The 17,203-nt window shown below is 43.7% G+C and overlaps 1 protein-coding gene across 2 annotated transcripts in view; it reads right to left on the bottom strand.

Moving 5' to 3' along the window:
* GPC3 (glypican 3) overlaps positions 1 to 15,733 on the bottom strand; it is a 413,786-nt gene extending 398,053 nt beyond the window's left edge. Inside the window, exon 1 of one of the 2 annotated variants that reach the window (XM_087427499.1) lies at positions 15,185 to 15,733. In XM_087427499.1, the coding sequence (XP_087283625.1) occupies positions 15,185 to 15,359 (175 nt within the window). In that variant the 5' untranslated portion in view covers positions 15,360 to 15,733. The remainder of the gene's footprint in view (positions 1 to 15,184) is intronic. The other variant, XM_004437263.2, reaches the window with a different exon arrangement.
* Positions 15,734 to 17,203: the final 1,470 nt, after the last annotated feature.

The following is a 17,203-nucleotide window of genomic DNA, read 5'->3' as shown; positions in this document are numbered from 1 at the left end:
CTGTTCATACTTTTGACAACTATTACTATTTGTTTGAACTCAAGTGTCCAGCTCCTTTACTGACAGGTATTGATGACTATAGAGATATCACGTAGCCAGAGTTTTAAACTGACCCTGTAGTTTTCTGGTTCAAGAACTCAGGTTTTGACCTATACTCTGTATATCAGCCTTCCTGTTGCTGTTTAGGCAGCTGATAAGAGGCAGAAATCCTTCTTGCTCATTAGGCCATTAGCTGCTGTTAAGCAAAGGGCTGGGGAGGGGGGTGTTCAGTGGCCCAGAGGAATGTGCTGGACTCCACATATAAAGCCAGCCCCGATTTGGGGTTAAGAATTTAACCTCAAAAGGCTGACAAGTCATAAATTTGCCTGAGGTTCATATATATGTGTGACTTTCACAGTTTATATTTCCTAGCCAGGACTCAAAGTCAAAACATGCCCCCTGATTAATGAATGGTACTAATTGTTATTCCTGACTTGAGAACATTAGTCTTTATCCAAAATATTTTCTTAAAAAACACACAATCTCATACCTAAAACTCTCTGGCTTATGGGAGTTTGGATAACTAGGTAGGAAAAAAATAGGAAGAGGAGCCTAGTGTTATCTGTTACTTGGTGCTACCATTTTGGTAGTCAAGATTGACGCAAAAGCTTCCATTTCATTGTGTCCGTCAGGCAAAGTGCAAAGGAATGTCCTCCGAATCTAAACATCTGAGATAAAGCAACCATCTGAGACTCTACACAAAAACTCAGCTGGGACAGGGATGAGGGAGTGGTTAGGGGGAGAGCTGAAGTATCTTCAAGCACATTTTGTCTAACTTATCTTGTTAAATATTTATACGTAAGTGCATAACCTAACAACCTTGGCCAAGCTTGGAAGAGATAATAGATACAGGACAAACAAAAGATCCCCATAAGTGTAAAGACCAAGATAAAATACCAAGGAATAGTCCAATTAGAATACCTGAATACCTCTAACCTGAAGTCAAATTTGAAACTAGGACAATAAAATCCTACAAGTGAAACAATGTCTCTGAAACGTGACAACTTCATCAGGGAAAAGCAGGCTACAATTTGGTCAGCCTACAAGGTAAGTGTCAGTTCTACCCCCACTAGCAGTGTTTCAAAGGGGCTCCCTTATCTTTAGAAAAAGGAAAGGCGTTCAGTATAAGAGATTTCTAAGAACAAAGATGCAATTTGCATTCATTGAGAATTATGACAAAGTGAGAGAGAATGTAAACTACATAGCAATGATCTGAGGTACTTGAGTCAGATATACTTAGCCTTGTCCTATTTGTACAAAAAGCCTTTTAAATACTCAGAGTTCTTAGAAAGTGGAATGTAAATTCATCAGTGTGTATTTTAGAGCTCTTCATTTCCAAACTAACTAAGGAATCGAATTTCGCAATATCCCAAGAGAAGTAACCAGGTACCCAAACCAAATATGTGGGCAGAAAGGAAAAGCCTGTTTTCTCTCCAGAATCACTGAGCCGGCAGATGTGGAGGAGGCAGAGGCGGATGGGGGGAGAGAGAGGAGAGAAGGAAATCAGGAGCTAGAGGAAAAGGAAACACAACTTAAAACTAAAATACAGAGGAAAATATAAAACATTCCACTCATCTATTTTTTTTTGGAGAACAAGAAATACAAAACCATTCAATAAATATAACAAACCATAAAACACCTTCTGTTCCAAATTATAACCAGTTGAGAGAGAGTGTGAGGGTGGAAAGGAGGAAGGCCAAAAGGGGAAATGTAGAGAGCAGCCCAACAGATGATGAAGGGAGGGCACCCAGTAGCTTTGGAGGTACACTGAGCCCCAGAAGGGCTGTGATGAGTTTGCACAGAACATCTGCTGTTCCCCTTAGCTATGGGTGTCAGAGGAACTTGGGCAACTTCTTATCACCACTCTATGAAATGTTGATGAGCTTTTTGGGAATTTTACCCAGAGTTGTTAGTCGGTAATACATCTCATTGCCACTAGGACCTAACTTGAAAATAAAACTGGATATTGTCGAGGGGTGAGGGAAGACTCTGAATGATTGAATAAATGCTGGTTGCAACGTCACCTTCAGGCCTTATGAAGGAGGCCACCTTACTCTCTCAAAGAACAAAGAAAAGGCAATCTGAGAGCTTTTGAAGGCCAAAAGAACCTTCAGGCAACGTTATTAAATTGACCCACAGCACTGAAGTTTCAAAGGCAAGAAATGACTTAGGTTTTAGAAATTAACACTTGTATAAAACCTTCAGAATTCCGTGGGGGGGGGGATAAACCTTTATTTCAGAAATAAACTTTGAAGTTTGAAAACAAAGCAGAAAATCTGTTTCTGAAAACAGAAGGGACTATTTGAAACACTGAGCACAGTTCTTCCGTGGCTCTTTGAAACTCTTCAAAAGTTACACTCTGACTTCTGTGGATGGCCATAGAAGATACACCCCAGAATGCCAGCAAAAGAGAAAGTGGGAAACCATTAGGTCCCTAGGATAAGGGCAAAATGGTCTCAGAAGATATTTGCCTCTGGCCACAGGAAATTAAGCCAAGGCCTAGACTAGAGGTTTACTCATCTGGGAGAGCAAAGACTGTTTTCCAAACTAGTCACAAAGTTCTTAGCTGAGAAGCAGAGATCCTGTCGGCTCTCTCTAGCCCCTTCGTTCTCACATTCTTACTCTCATCCATTCTCTCCGTCTTTCTCCTTCCCCCTCACCACTCTCTGAATCTCTCTCTCTCTCCTTCCCCTTCCTTCCTCCCTCCCTCCCCCCACACATTTCTTGTGTATAGGTCTCTAAGGCCACATCAATGAATGAACAGCTGAAGCACAGCACAAATGTGAGAAATCAAAAGAACATCGATCCATTATGTGCAAGACCCTTTCTTAAATGCTGCAAGGTTCTTACCCTCAAGGAGCTTACACTTGGAAGCAGCCCTTCTCAAACTTTAACATGCATACAAATCACCCAGGGATCTTGTTAAAAAAAATACAAATTCTGATTCAGTAGGTCTGGGATGGAGCCTGAGATTCTACATTTCTTACAAGCTCCCAGGTGATGCTGATGCTGCTGGTCCATGAGCCACACTTTACGGAGCAAGTGTCTAGTAAGAAGAAAAATGTCAAGTACATAAATAATTATAAAAGCAAGTGAGAACCAAGGCCATAGGAGAAGTACAGTGATAGCAAGGGTTCAAAGGGCGAAAACGATCACATTTAGTTGTGAGGAATCACGAAGTGATTCATGAAGAAGATGGCATTGCACTGAAGCCTTGAAAAATGGGTAAGACTGCAGCAGGCACTGATGAAAAAAGACAGTCAGATGGTCTATAAGCAAAGGCTTGGAGGCAGACAACTTATAGGGTCCTTTCAGTAATGAGTTAGCAGCCTATTATGCTTAAATAGAGAGCACACATGCCAAGAAGGTAAGAGTGAGAGACATGATGGAGGCAGACTTGCAAGAGTTAGCCATTTAATCTGGGTGTAAGACGTGTAAAAAGAGAAGTCAGATTTCCAGGTTTCAAGTCTGGGTACCAGAGATGCTATCACCAGAAATGTAGAATGTTGGAGAGAGGCAGCTTTGTGCAGACAGAAAAAGAAAGTGATGGACTAATTTTTGGCTGTGTTAAAAGTGAAGCGTTGGCAGGACTTCTGGATGGAGATATCCAGCAGGCAAGTGGGAAATCCTGAACTGGACAGCAAGGAAGAGGTCGGCTGGAAAGAGATATAGGAGTCATTCAAACAGCGAAGATCATGAAGTCATGGGAATAGATGTGGGAATGAACAAAGAGAGAACAAAAAGGACAAAGGACAAATGCTACTGGAACACTTGCATCTAATAAACGGTGGGAGGAGGAGGGCAAATGAGCAAAGATAGAATCAGCTTTGCAGTAGGAGGGGAACCCAGAGTAAAAAAGGTCACAAAAGTCAAAAGAGTGTGGGAATTTAAGTCAAATACTTTATATCCAGACCATATTCCTCCCCTTCATAATCCAGTGGGTATACTGGAAAGATCAGGAGCTATGGAGTGAGACAAATCTGGATGAAAATCCTGGCTCCACCGCTTACACAACCTTTGGGAAAGTAAACCTTTCTGGGCCTCAGTTTCTTCATCTGTAAAATGGAAATGACACCACCTACCTTTCCGGTTTGCTGTGGAGATTAAATATAAAGCAACTGGCACATAGTAGGCACTCAGTAAATGGTAGTCTCCATGATCTTCCCTTGTGGCCCTTACAAACTATTCCATCAACCTGAAAGTGGCCTCAAAAAATCTACTGGAGGGGCCAGCCCGGTGGCGCAGCGGTTAAGTTCACACGCTCTGCTTCGGCAGCCCGGGGTTTGGATCCCGGGCATGGACTGGTGCACCGCTTGTCAAGCCATGCTGTGGCGGCGTCCCATATAAAAGTAGAGGAAGATGGGCACGGATGTTAGCCCAGGGCCAATCTTCCTCAGCAAAAGGAGGAGGATCGGCAACAGATGGTAGCTCAGGGCTGATCTTCCTCACAAAAAAACAAACAAAAAAATCTACTGGAGAACAGGGAGTTGCAAGCTTATGTTGAATGAAAGTAGAAACCCTGATGAAGGCAACCTCTTGAACAACAGAGAAACTAAGGGAACTGTCCATGCCAGAGAAACAGAAAATTATACAACCCTCTCCTCCCACCCCCAACCAAAAAAACATTACATCTCCACAGACACTTAAGAAAAGATCAGCCCAATTACGCAAGTATTCCTAGTGTTTGCTTGGAACCACATGTTCCAGAAACTAGCCAGCAGGGCCCAGTCTGAAGCGGAATAGAGACCAGAGCTCCAAAAGCTACACACTGTTACAGCTTTCATCTCCAGAGTAGGAGAGTGCTCCCCAGGGGGAGGGCCAGAGGGGCCTCCATGTTGGAACCAGGCAGGTCAGTAGAACTCAGAACCTGCAGACACTTCACGAGTGGTTGCATTGTTTGTACATCAGATACATGAAAGCAAGGCTTTCACGACACAAATGTTAGGTATGATCGTGAAAGACCACCCACTGCTAAGAGTAACAATTAACAACTTTCAAACAGTTTAAAAAACACACATAATTATTAATTATTGCTATCAAATATGATAGAAATCTGATCCCTTGATTCTAATGTATTTCTGCACATAGAAGTCTCTCTCTCTCTCTCTCTCTCTCTCTCTCTCTCTGTGTGTGTGTGTGTGTTTGATAGTACGTTATCTTATTTGCAAAGTCTTGGACCATGACAACATATACTCATACTTTCTCTTAATCAAGAGAGTTCTTGAAGTCTTTGGCAGTTTTTTTAAAAAAATCACCAGATGTTGGCAAAATACGTTTTAAGACATGTCACATGCAAAAGCCTGGAAAATATCATCCACACCCATGACTTCCAACTTAAGCCTATATGCTGATGAGTCTCAACTATGCTTCTCCCGAACTTCAGAAGAGTATATACACTATTTCCCAGTAATCTCATCTATTTCCAGAGTTTCAATTACTATCTCTATGCTGATAATGTCCGAGTATGTATCTCCAGCCCTGATTTCTCTCTCTTCTATGATCCAAAACACAACCTCAACTACCTAGCAGACATTTCTGCCTCAATGATCCAAGGACCCCCACAAACTCAACCTGTTCAAAATCGAACTATTTCACCCCTTAAAAATATGTTCCTCCTATATTTTACTCATTTATTCAACAAATATTTACTGAGCACCTATTATGGGCCTTAGCCCCACTACCCAGAAAAACCAGAAGTTCTAGCCTCTCCCTTCTGTCCTCATATCCAGTCACCGGGTCATGTCTACTCGACTTCTATTCTCTCAACTTTATCTTTTATTCTCCTATTTACCGTCCTGCTTTTTCACCTGCATTACTAAAACTCTCTGACACCACTCACTGTCCAGTCATCTTCCATACTGAAAAATGTTTTCTTAAAATATTGTCATGGCTCCTCATCATCCTTGGATACAGCACAAGGAAACTCCTCAGCATTTGCTGCCTACTTTTCTAATTCCTCGTTCCTCCTTTTTCCCTGTTCTCCAAGGAATCCAAACTATTCCAGTCCAACAAACATGTCATTTTGTCTCTTACCTCTGTATCTTTGCATGTACCTCACATGACAGCCCACTTAAGGCAACCAGGCACCCCTTCGCCATAGCTCAACAGCCCCCAGACCCGCACCTGGTGCCCAGCTCTCTAGCAGCTCTCATTGTGCTGCCCTGACATCCTTGGTTTTCCTTCTCTGGCTCCCTCCCTAGGCAGTGATTTTTATCTTACTCATCAGCTCCTAGCTCAGCACCTGGCATAGAATCAGTGCTCAATAAATGTTGGTTGAAGAATGAATGAAAAACTGTTAAATATTTATGCAGAGATAGCATATAAAGTTCATTTTTAGTAGGTTCCTTTTCTGAGAATTTCCATCTGTTTTCCAAAACAGTTAAATGTGGTCCCCAACACAATCACTCCATGAAACCTAACTTGGAAACCACCTCTTGGGTCACGTTCTCATTTCTATGGAGCTCAACATGTAATGCAGCCAGTGCTAGAAGTAGTTCTCCAAAATCAGCCAAATTCACAATATGGATTGACTGCCACTACGTTAATGAGGATCACATCTCTGTACTTAGGGAAATGATGGAACTTGATAAATGAGCTCTAGGATATCAGTGACAATGAGCTCTGCAACAATTTGGGGCCAATCCAACTGAAAATGGTTTACTCGAGCTCTGAAGAGCTGTACCCTCTTGCTCTTCCCAGTGTAAGTTAGGCTTATTCTCTAGATTATTAAGGGCATACAAATGTAGGGATATTATATGTGTGTGTGTATGAGTGTACAAATATGTGTGTGTGTGTGTGTGTGTGCTGGAACCAAGCAGACGGATGGAACTCAGAACGTGCAGATGCTTTATGAGTGGTTATATTGTTTGTACATCAGATACATGAAAGCAAGGCTTTCACGACACAAATGTAAGGTATGATTGTGAAAGACCACCTACTGCTAAGAGTAACAATTAACAACTTGCAAACAGTTTAAATAACATAATTATTAATTGTTGCCATCAAAATAACAGAAATATATATATTTATACATATGTAATCTATGAAAATATATAAATATATATATAACATATCCAAACACCATATTTAGAGAAAGCTGCAGCTAAAAATCTCTCTCTACTTGTCACTTTCTCCTCAAACTTCAGTTTTGAAAGAGGGGCAACAAGGCTTCCAGGGCCACAGAGAATAGATAACTATGCTTGAACTCCACCCCTCTTCCTCAGTCTCTACTGCAGATCAACTTAGTCAATGATGCATTCAGAGAATCAATCATTCTCTAGGTGTATGCCATCCTGGGATCTCATTCGACAGTGATCAAGTCCTCCAGACTATGTCTTTAGGTGTTTATTCTACATTCATTCCAACCTTTATTAATAACTCTGAACAAGGCACTCTACTCACCACTCTAGAGGATATCATGATGAGTCAAACATGGCTCCTGCATTTTACGAGTGTAGAGTCTGGCAAAGGCTATGAAAAAAGCTATGTACTTCAAAAAACAGATACCAAAGTAAGAAGTACAGATAAAGCATTTCTGGGAACCAAATGCAATTGGGTCATATCTCTGTATTATCTCTGCACACAAGCAAATTTCCAAATTCAAATGTTTTCTAATCCTTTCAGTCTGTTATGTGCCAGTTAATTTTCTGACATATACCAGAGTGAGGGCTTTTAATCTCCTCCCTGTATCTGTCACTCTAACTCTTCCTCTCTTCACCATGTTTCCTGCAGTTTTATTCATCCAACCCAAAATCTGACAAAGAGCAATGGAGACTCCCAGGATGCCAATATATACTATAAGTACCAGTATGCAGAATTTGTGAAAGAGGGAGCAGTACCATAATTAAGGAAGAAAGTATGCAAATAGAATTCTGGTATTATTTTCAAATCAACATCATCCCTTTCTTTTTTACCCTCTTTCCTACTTGGGCCTCTATCTGAAAGAACTCCCCAATGGGTCATCCCTAGCCAACTAATTGAGTTTTCTCAGCTGACTTTAAAAGTGTGCCCTAATGCATACAGGAATTAAGAGAACTCTCATGAGGCCCTTTATCCTACTCCAATAAAATTTCTATGGCTGAAAATCCACTTTGGATTATGTCCTTTTAAATGTACATTTATGAAGCTTGATGTTATAGGTAAGAAACACCAAACACCGAAGAAAAACACATACATTCAGTGTATGTTCTGTAAATGACACCAAGTTGCATTATTTTCACAAATCTATATACCACAGATCTGTAAAGTGAAGATAAATATATGCATCTATGTACACGTGGATATATTTAATTTATCTTTGAACTACTTAGAATAGCCTTGTAAACAAGCACAAAATACTTACCTTTTGTAAGATTTGGCTAATCTACTTCTTCCAGGGAGTTAGAGTGCAGCCAAGTGAATTAAACCAATGGCCTTTATTACTTACCTATAGACAACAAGTGGATTTTTGACCTGAAAAAGTAGTTACTTTTTTAGAAACCTTAGTATATTAGTAAAAATGAATCAACTACTTAAATATTGGCTTTATGGAAATTTTATGCTTGTAATACATTTTTAACTCCATTCATTCATTTAATCTACAAATATTTATTGAGTAACTTTTATTTGTACTATGCACTGTGCTAGACACTGCAGGTACAAAGATGAATATGATACAGCCCCTAACCTCAAGGAGATCACAGGACAGTAGGGAAGATACAGATAATTATGAACATGTACCTTAAAGATGCCAAAATCAGGATTTCTAATTTTCCAGTAATAAACTTGTTTTCAAAAGGCAGACTCAAAAAGGCCAATTAAAATTCTACTCTAAAATCTTGCCTTATTCTGGATTTATAAGAAATAAACGCATGCTTCATTGTGGAAATTTTGAAAAGCACAGAATATTCTCAAAAATTATCACTTCTGAGAAATGTACATCTTTCAACTTTCCGGGGGATGGATAGAATACAATGAGAGGAGGTTTCTTTTATAATGACTTTAACTTCTTCGTCCCTTCTTATTGCCACTTTCACTTGTATTTTATCTCTCTTCCTATCAATTATTTATCAATATAAGCCTATTAAGTGTACTTCAAAGAGCTCAGTAGATTTACTAATCTAGCATATAAATACAATTTCAGCTACTAGAAGTAATTAACTGTTTGGAACACTAGCAATGCATTTTGGCCCTAACAGTGACTCCTTTTTACTCATGAGGAAAAACACAAACTCTCACATAAGGCTTTATCCAGCTACACACAAAGAGAGGCAAAAGTGAAAATGCCTTTCTTGGTAATCAATCTGGATTCATTTTTGTTTAAAAATGGCAAACAAATATTTCTAATAATTAGCACATGGATAACTGATCTTTAATTAGCCTAATTTAAAGTACAGAACTAAATCCTCCTTACTTTGTATATTCAACAAGGTACCAAGTGAGACTCTCATGTTCCAGTGAGCATTTTCCCGTCACACACAGCATTTTGAAACGCACATTTTCTCTGCTGATATGCCCACCTTCACCTTGCTTTCTGAATCACATTCTCTCTGTCATTATATCTCAGAAGGTAAATTCCCATTACTTTATGCTGTCTCTAAAGCCAGTCTGCGCCCATGACTTGGATTCTATTTTCTGATGCTCATTTCTTAATGGAGTGCTAGGGATCCTGTTTCAAGCCAGACAATTTGCTAAATATGGGCAGATGAGTGGGGGATTTTTCTGCCCACAATTTCCATTAGACCCTAGATTACCAAAAACATCAAACCCGTTTACAAGCTTGGCTAGGGCTGAATAGATGTTGGCTCCCGGTATGGTCTCTATAATTGAGCCTGTGCACAAATTCTGATCCCAGGTTACAGAAACCTGTGAGGTACTTCAACAGGTCCGTGCATGTGTTATAGCTCAACTCCCAAATATGGTAATGTCAACATTAGAGAGAAAGGTCTAGATGACATTAAATCAAAGAGAGTTTGATTTAAGAGATGTCTTACAATTTATGTGCTATAATAATTGTTGATCTTTAATGATACTAAGCCAGTCATAACAATGTTGCTAATTTCAATTTGTTCTTTGGGTACTCAACATTAACAAGCCCTGCCTGATGGGAAGAGTCACCAGCTAACTGAGGTAAGCCTGAATCTGACTTCAGTCAAAATATATGTAGCCTGAAAAGTTTGTCCACATACCCCAATAATGCACCATAAAAATTTGGACTTATGCTTTTAAAATATGTAAGATGAAACATAGCTTAAGAAAGTATTTGAGAGTTTATAGAGAATACATAATGATCTAGAAATTCTATTATCGTCAATTATTTACTAAATGCTCTATGGTGCTCTGAGCATCGTGCTCAACACTGCATCAAATGCAGTGCTTTCCCTTTAAGAAGCTTATAATCTAAAACATACAAATAACCATATGCAGAAAAAAGCTAGAGATCAGAGTAAAAGGAAGCATTCACAAAAATGTACAAATTCAGCATGCCAGAACTTTTCAGTTGAGCAATATGATCCCCAGTGAAATTCTTTCCAAATGATGTATCGTGTGCACAAGTTATAAGTGATTATCTTCAATTTTCTTAGAAATGAGTAATAAGATACCTCTTAAGACCCATGCTTTTGCATATGCATCAAACACTAAAGTTGGCGTGGTCATTGATAGCTGCCATTTAAGGAGAAAACATATTTTCTGTCTTGTCTCATAGCAGACAAATCCAGGCCTCTTTTCTCCCAGGTTGGTAATAAGCAGCCTTTTTCTAGGCTACAGTGAACAGCAAACATTGCAACTCTAAAGATGGAAGTACCAGCATGCTCAAAAATATTGCATCAAAATATTGGATACAATCTACCAGCCCATAAGAAAAAAACCACATTGCAAAACTGACACCATCTGTGTCATCTAGCATCCGTCAAAATCTTCTTACGTCTGTATTTCCTAATGCTTACAAACGGAGTGTGCTCCAAGAATTAGGAAAACTCTTTTTAAGATGGCGGCCCTATTAAGAGAGTTCTCCCTATCTCCCACTTCATCTCTTCAGTTCTTTTCCCTTGCCCAGGCTGGCTATTGTGATGATTTCAGCCAATTTCCTGGAGGTATTTTCTAGCCCTTTTCACCCTATTTAATCCTACAAGTTTCCTGAGAAGGCTGTTTACTTGTACGCTCCCCCACTAGACGGTGAGCGCCTTGACAAAAGGGACTGTGTCTTACTCCTCTCGGCACCCCCAGCACCTAACACACAGCCTGCCAAGGAGCAGGCAGTCTTAGACTCCTTTCAGGCCAAGGTGCTCCACTGATCATCAGCCGTCTCCTCAATCAGACTGCTGCTTCCCTCTAAGCACATCCCGGTACCAATCATCAGGATTAGCGTAATAAATACATTCAGACCACATTTGAAAGAATCCTCCAAACTGTTCCAAGTTAACACACGCTAATACAACTTTTTCTAAGTTTTAACAAATCACCTGCTCACCCAAATGTCTAGTGCAATCTCAGAGGAGAGAAAACTTTCCCACCCTCTCCCTTCTTATTATCTCTCCTGACATTAGGACCGCTAACTGCTTCAAACTAATTGGGGAACCACAGCTGGCAACCCCGATACAGTTGCTAGTTCTTACACTTTAAACAACAACGACAACAACAAACACCAAACTCTCTCTTTGTTTCAAGAATGTTGATTTTTATTTTTATGTCATTTCATCTATTTTGAGAAACTCCAAGTCAATTTTGGCTCTTCAAGGCTGCCTTTTACCCATACGGGCATTTGGCCTTCTGGAGTGGTTCTTGCACTTTCCAAGGCCCTCTAAGGCAAGATTCCTCAGTCTTTTGGGAGTTGCAACACTACCACGGTTTGTTTGATTTTCTCATTCCCATCCGTCCCCTTCACCACCCCCCCCCCACAGAAGTGGTGTATGGCATTCATATAGTGAATTACACTTGATTTTTGTTTAGAGGAATTTTTTTCAGACTTCTGTACCATTCCCTTGAGACAATTGGAAACATCATTGTGTGATTACTAGCTCACTTTCTTTGCCTAAAATTGTATCTATTCTTGATTGCGCCTGTGGGTAGGTTAAGCAAAACAAAATAAACATCTAGACTTATGAGCTCATTGGCTTTTTTTCTGAATTTTTCTAAATTAAATAAGGGCAAAAGAGCTGCACTGAAAGTCAGTTATATGGATTTTTCTGCCAAATGCTAACTCTGTGTGCCTGGTTTCCATCTGTGGTACTTTCCAAGTTACAAATCCTTAAAAAAAAAAAAAAGAAAAAGAGTAGGGTATGAAAAGATCTATGGAGTTTAGGGACATGTTATTTAGAATTGCTATCCTGCACCTTTGAACACTCTAGAAGAAATGGGAACATGAGATTGTAAGGCTTTAGATCAGCTCTGTGGAAGTCTAGTGTAGTCCTTCAGCACCAGTGATTTATTTTTTAGGCTGCCTGATTTCAAATGCCATTTAGTCTCATCCATATTAGCATAAGAAATGTACCTTATCCACTCTAACCCAATTCTGCTAATGGCCGAAGTTAGCAGTCAATCCCAAATGCTCCCCCTACGTGAGACAGGACATTCTTGAGGATTTCTTCTTACTGTAACCAAATCTCATTTTATCTGGGACAAAGAAAGCTTTAATGCAGTTAATACAGTGGAGCGGGCAAACTGAACATGGCTTAAAATATTGACAGACAAAAGAAGTCAAGCGGTCATCATGATGGTTCATAACTATCAAATAATTTGCAGCTATCTTTCAATTTCTAGCCACTGAACGACAGCAGCAAATTACACATTTAGTCACTTTGAAATTATGCACTTGCCATTGTATTCACTCTGCCATTATCATCTCTTCTCTGAAATACTGATGGGCTCTTTCCACACATGGACATTAGGATTTTCACCATGTTTTCCATATCTACAGTGACCATATTTGCCCAACTAAAATTAAGGACACATGGTTTCATGCCAGGACAGAGTACTGGAAACCTGCACTGCCCCAGAAAATACAGGATATATGGTGGCTGTATGGGTATCACCATATTTGAAGTTTGGCTTTGCTCCAGTACACATCAGAACAGCGCCTGCCATGTAGAAGGTGCTCAACACTGCATAGGTTTGTTCAATAGAAATGAAGTAGGGAATGTCGGGTTTATATGGCGAAGACCCTTGGAAAGTGATTTTTCTATAGAGTTTGGGAAATACTCAAGGAAAATGAAAAATCTCCATGGCAAGTCCCTGTTCTCTCTGGTATGGCCGTCCTTAGGCTGGGAGTCAAGGAGCTCAGGGAAGGAGCCCAGGCCAAATCTCATACACACAGTGTGTGGGCCCTCCCAATACTTTGATACAGATGCTGCAAAGAGGCAAGCAGCCAGAGAGCTGTGGGTGGGGGGGAGGGCAGGCGCCTGCATGAATGTGTGTGTGGGAGGGGTGCTAAATGAATATCTGTGTGTTCCCTCTGGTCTTTTTCTTCTTTTAAGCACAACCTTTACTCCCTGGCTTCAAATCAGCCAAATGTGGCCCCAACTCCAACCCTCGACCCATTCATCTTGTGGGAGCTCATCCTGTGAGGACCAATTTTTACATTACCAACAAAAGCATGTTCTCTGGCCTTAGCTATCTAATTACCATGGCACTTCGAGGGGAGAGAGATTCGCCTGTTGTTCCAGCTCTGTGGAACTGATTCATAGGTTGCCCCTTACAGCTCCTGCACACGCCCACATGGTACGTTATTAACACTTAACAGTGGAAGAGGTAGTTCTACCCTCCCTTAGAGCGAAATCCTGCAAAGCATTATTTAACATATGCGCAAATGCGTTTCAGACACCAAAAAGGGTGACCAATTACCTTTGCAACTAAACAGCAGGCTCGCTCGGCTCTTTTCATCCACCTAAAGAAAAGGCTGAAGGCGCGCTGGCTGCCTAGGTAACCTCCCGCTAGTGAACGCTCCCAGCGCCCACAGGGCGCGCATCGCATTCACAACTTGGTACAACCATCAGGCCCGCCTCCCTGACTTGTTGAGAGCCACGAGCCAAGTTTTGGCGAGGGCTGCTCCCCGAGCCCTCGGAAGCGCGGGACGCGCGCCTCGCTGGATGCATGGCTTGGGAAGAGACCCTGGAGGCCACAAACGTCTGACGGTTTGCGAATAGAACTGGCCGTTTCCTCAGAGCGCACCTCTGATAAATTAACCTGTTTGAAACCGACTCTTCTTGCCCGCCTTGTCAGTGTAGCAACTTGTCCTAATTGGATTCTAAGGCAGGCTTTTAGGAGTCCAACCGCGGGACAGTCAATCACATAAGGCTATTAATATTCATCTGTTGACAGCGGCAGCCGTCAGCTAAGGTTAAAATATGCCCTTACAACACGATCTGATTGTGCAGAACAAAAGGCAGGCGTTCAGAAACTTTCCTCCACCCAAAATCATCGACCCTTCAGGGTCCAGCCTGTCAAGAAGGCAGATGAATTTGAGAAGGGGAGGAGTTAAATCATCTTTGGACTCCTGCACCCTGGGCCAGCAGCACCGTTTTTGAAACGATTTTGCCAAGCTAGACAAGGGACGCTGTTTTGAAGGAAAAGGCGCAGTCCTCCTCATTTGGGGGACCCACTTCCTCAAAAGTTTCCCTCAGCGTGTCTTTACCTGCCACTGCGGATTCGGAGATCTTCCTCAACTTTGCCTGCACTTGGGCCCGCGAGCCTCGGGAACCCAGGCTGCGGAAAGGAGGGCGTGGGGTCAGGTTGGGGAAAGAATGGCCGGAGCCGCGGTCCAGCTAAGGCTGAAATACTGGCACGTACGTGCGAGCGAGGGTGGCAAATTCCCGAGGCGCCAGCTCGGATGTGGGGCGCCAGTTCGCTGAGGCCACGGGAACCAGCTCCCACCTTCCCGCCCTGCCAAAAAAAAATGGGTGCTTGGGAGAAGGCCATCCCAGCCGTTCCTCCCACTCGCACCTTCTGTGACAGCAGAGCGAGCCTGGGAGATGCGGACACGGTCCCCACACACCCTTCTTCCCTCCCTCAGTAGATCTGGCAGGGCTCCGGGAACAGCGACCACTCCCAGGTGCCCAGCGGCAGGGCGCGCGACTGCGGCCCCGCGGGGCTAGCGCGCTCCGGGGACGGCCACCACGCGCCCCTTGGCTCTCCGCTGGGCGCGGGGAACGTGCGAGGGACTCCTCCTCACCTGGCACGGGGGTTTCAGGCACCCACTTGAGTCCGGGCTGCAGTCTCTGGAAGAAGGAACGGACCTGGTGACAGGTGGCGTCCGGCGGCGGCGGCGGGGGCTGTGCCTGTCCCGGGCAGTCCAAGCTGAGCAGCATCGCCACCACCAAGCACGCGGTGCGCACGGTTCCTGCCATCCTACTTCGCGGGGAGCGAGGAGAGCGCAGGAGAGTGGCAGCGGGAGCGAGAGCAGTCCCAGGACTCGGCAAGCCTGGCAGTGGCCCTGAGGAGCGGGAGACGTGCCGCTGCCCAGCCGCTGCAAAAGTTTCCTCGCAGCTACCTGGGCGCTGGGCGAGGGCGGGAACGGCTTGGAGGCTCTGGGCGGGGCGGGGCTGACCGGGGCGGGGCGGGGCGGGGCGAGGAGGGACCGGGCGGGGCGGGGCGAGGCCAACCGCGCGGCCAGGGGAAGACGGCAGCCGTGCGACGCGAGCCTGCGGGTGCGGAGTGCGGGGCTGCGAGGACTGCTGAGGCACCGCGGCGCGGAGACCGGTCGGGGGCGGTGCGACAGGAGGACACGGAGCGCGCGCGGAGGCTCCTGGCAGCCCAGCCCAGCTGCCCGCTCGCCGCCGCTCTACACAGGGTGCTCTGGCATAACTACTGCAGAGGGGCTGCAGGCTCGGGCGCGCTGATTGGCTTCCCAGCAGCCGTCCCCTCTGACTGGCTCTGGGAGAAGTTCCCCAGCCTCACTCCTCCTTCCCGCCGCTCATTGGCCTACAGCCGGGAGGGCTTTTCCCTTTAGGATTTTTGCAACCTCTCCATCCTTCCTTGGGCTGCGTGGAGGTCCCTGGCTTGGGTGCCCCTCTCTGCTTCACCACAGGCCCCCTCCCAGCCCGGTCCAGCTCATCTCTGGCCGCCAAAGCCAAACAAGGTCTTCCTCCTCTGCACAAAATCCACCTCCTCTTCCTGCTCTCCGAGGGGCTTCCCTCGAATCGTTTTCCCAACGCAGCTCCGCCGGTTCGCAAACCCAACGCACAAATAGTCACATTCAGGGCAGCTGGGGACCGCTGGGGGGTTCACAGCCTGCCTCATCTTTGAATATTGTCCCTAAAAAGTCTGAAAGCCCCTGAGGCTTGCTAGGTTTGATTTAATAGAACCGCACAAAGTCAGAGAAAGCACCTGACCCCAGGATGTTAAAAGAATCTGTCTCCTGCAAGAGACCCCTGGTGACCCTTCATGAAGCACAGCATAACTGGTGACAACAAGATAATCTGGGGCTTAAAGCCAGCCTAACTCATTAGAAAATCATTTTACACAGCAAATTCATTGAGCCAGAGCTAGCCTGTTTCTTAGATAGAGGAAAAGGCTGTTTGAAATGTCTCCTAGACCCAAACCCCCGCCTCTCCTGCTTAAATTTCACCATTAGTAATCCAGTTCTTTGAAAATCAAATACCTCTCAGAGGAGGAATGCATTTAGTCATTACCTATATGCTCCCAAGTAGGGATCTTTAATCTCTACACATACACCTTAGCACAGTGCCTTGCACATAGTAGGAACTTAATAAGTATTTGTATAATTAAATGATTTAACACCTCAGTGTCAATTAGTTTATCACTTGATTGTGTTGTTTCTGATCCAAGTGAAAGTAGGTTTTGATAAAGAAAGAAGAGGGATAGCTTCTGCACCAGGAATTCTCCAGGGAGTCCCAGCCGAGGGGAGAGGAAGTCGTGTGCCAGAACTTGTGGGCTGAGAAGAGAGGCAAAGGACCGGTAGGTAGGTTGCTGAGGAGTTCTTTCATTCTTTCATTCATTCCATAACAAATATTTGAACTCCTGCTATGTGCCAGACACTGTGGGATACCAACAGACAATGGGGATACAAAGATTAACCCATGGTACCTGACTTCAAAAAGCTACTAGTCGAGGGCTGGCCCAGTGGCGTAGTGGTTAAGTTCACCCGCACCACTTCGGCAGCCTGAGGTTCACAGGTTTGGATCCTGGGCACAGACCTATGCACTGTTCATCAAGCCATGCTGTGGCCGCA

This window comes from Ceratotherium simum, chromosome X (assembly GCF_057802395.1).
Source record: "Ceratotherium simum simum isolate JZ-2026a chromosome X, ASM5780239v1, whole genome shotgun sequence".
In the NCBI taxonomy this organism is placed as follows: domain Eukaryota; kingdom Metazoa; phylum Chordata; class Mammalia; order Perissodactyla; family Rhinocerotidae; genus Ceratotherium; species Ceratotherium simum.
The sequence above is the reverse complement of the archived record's forward strand: the minus strand, read 5'-3'. Positions and strand labels throughout refer to the sequence as shown.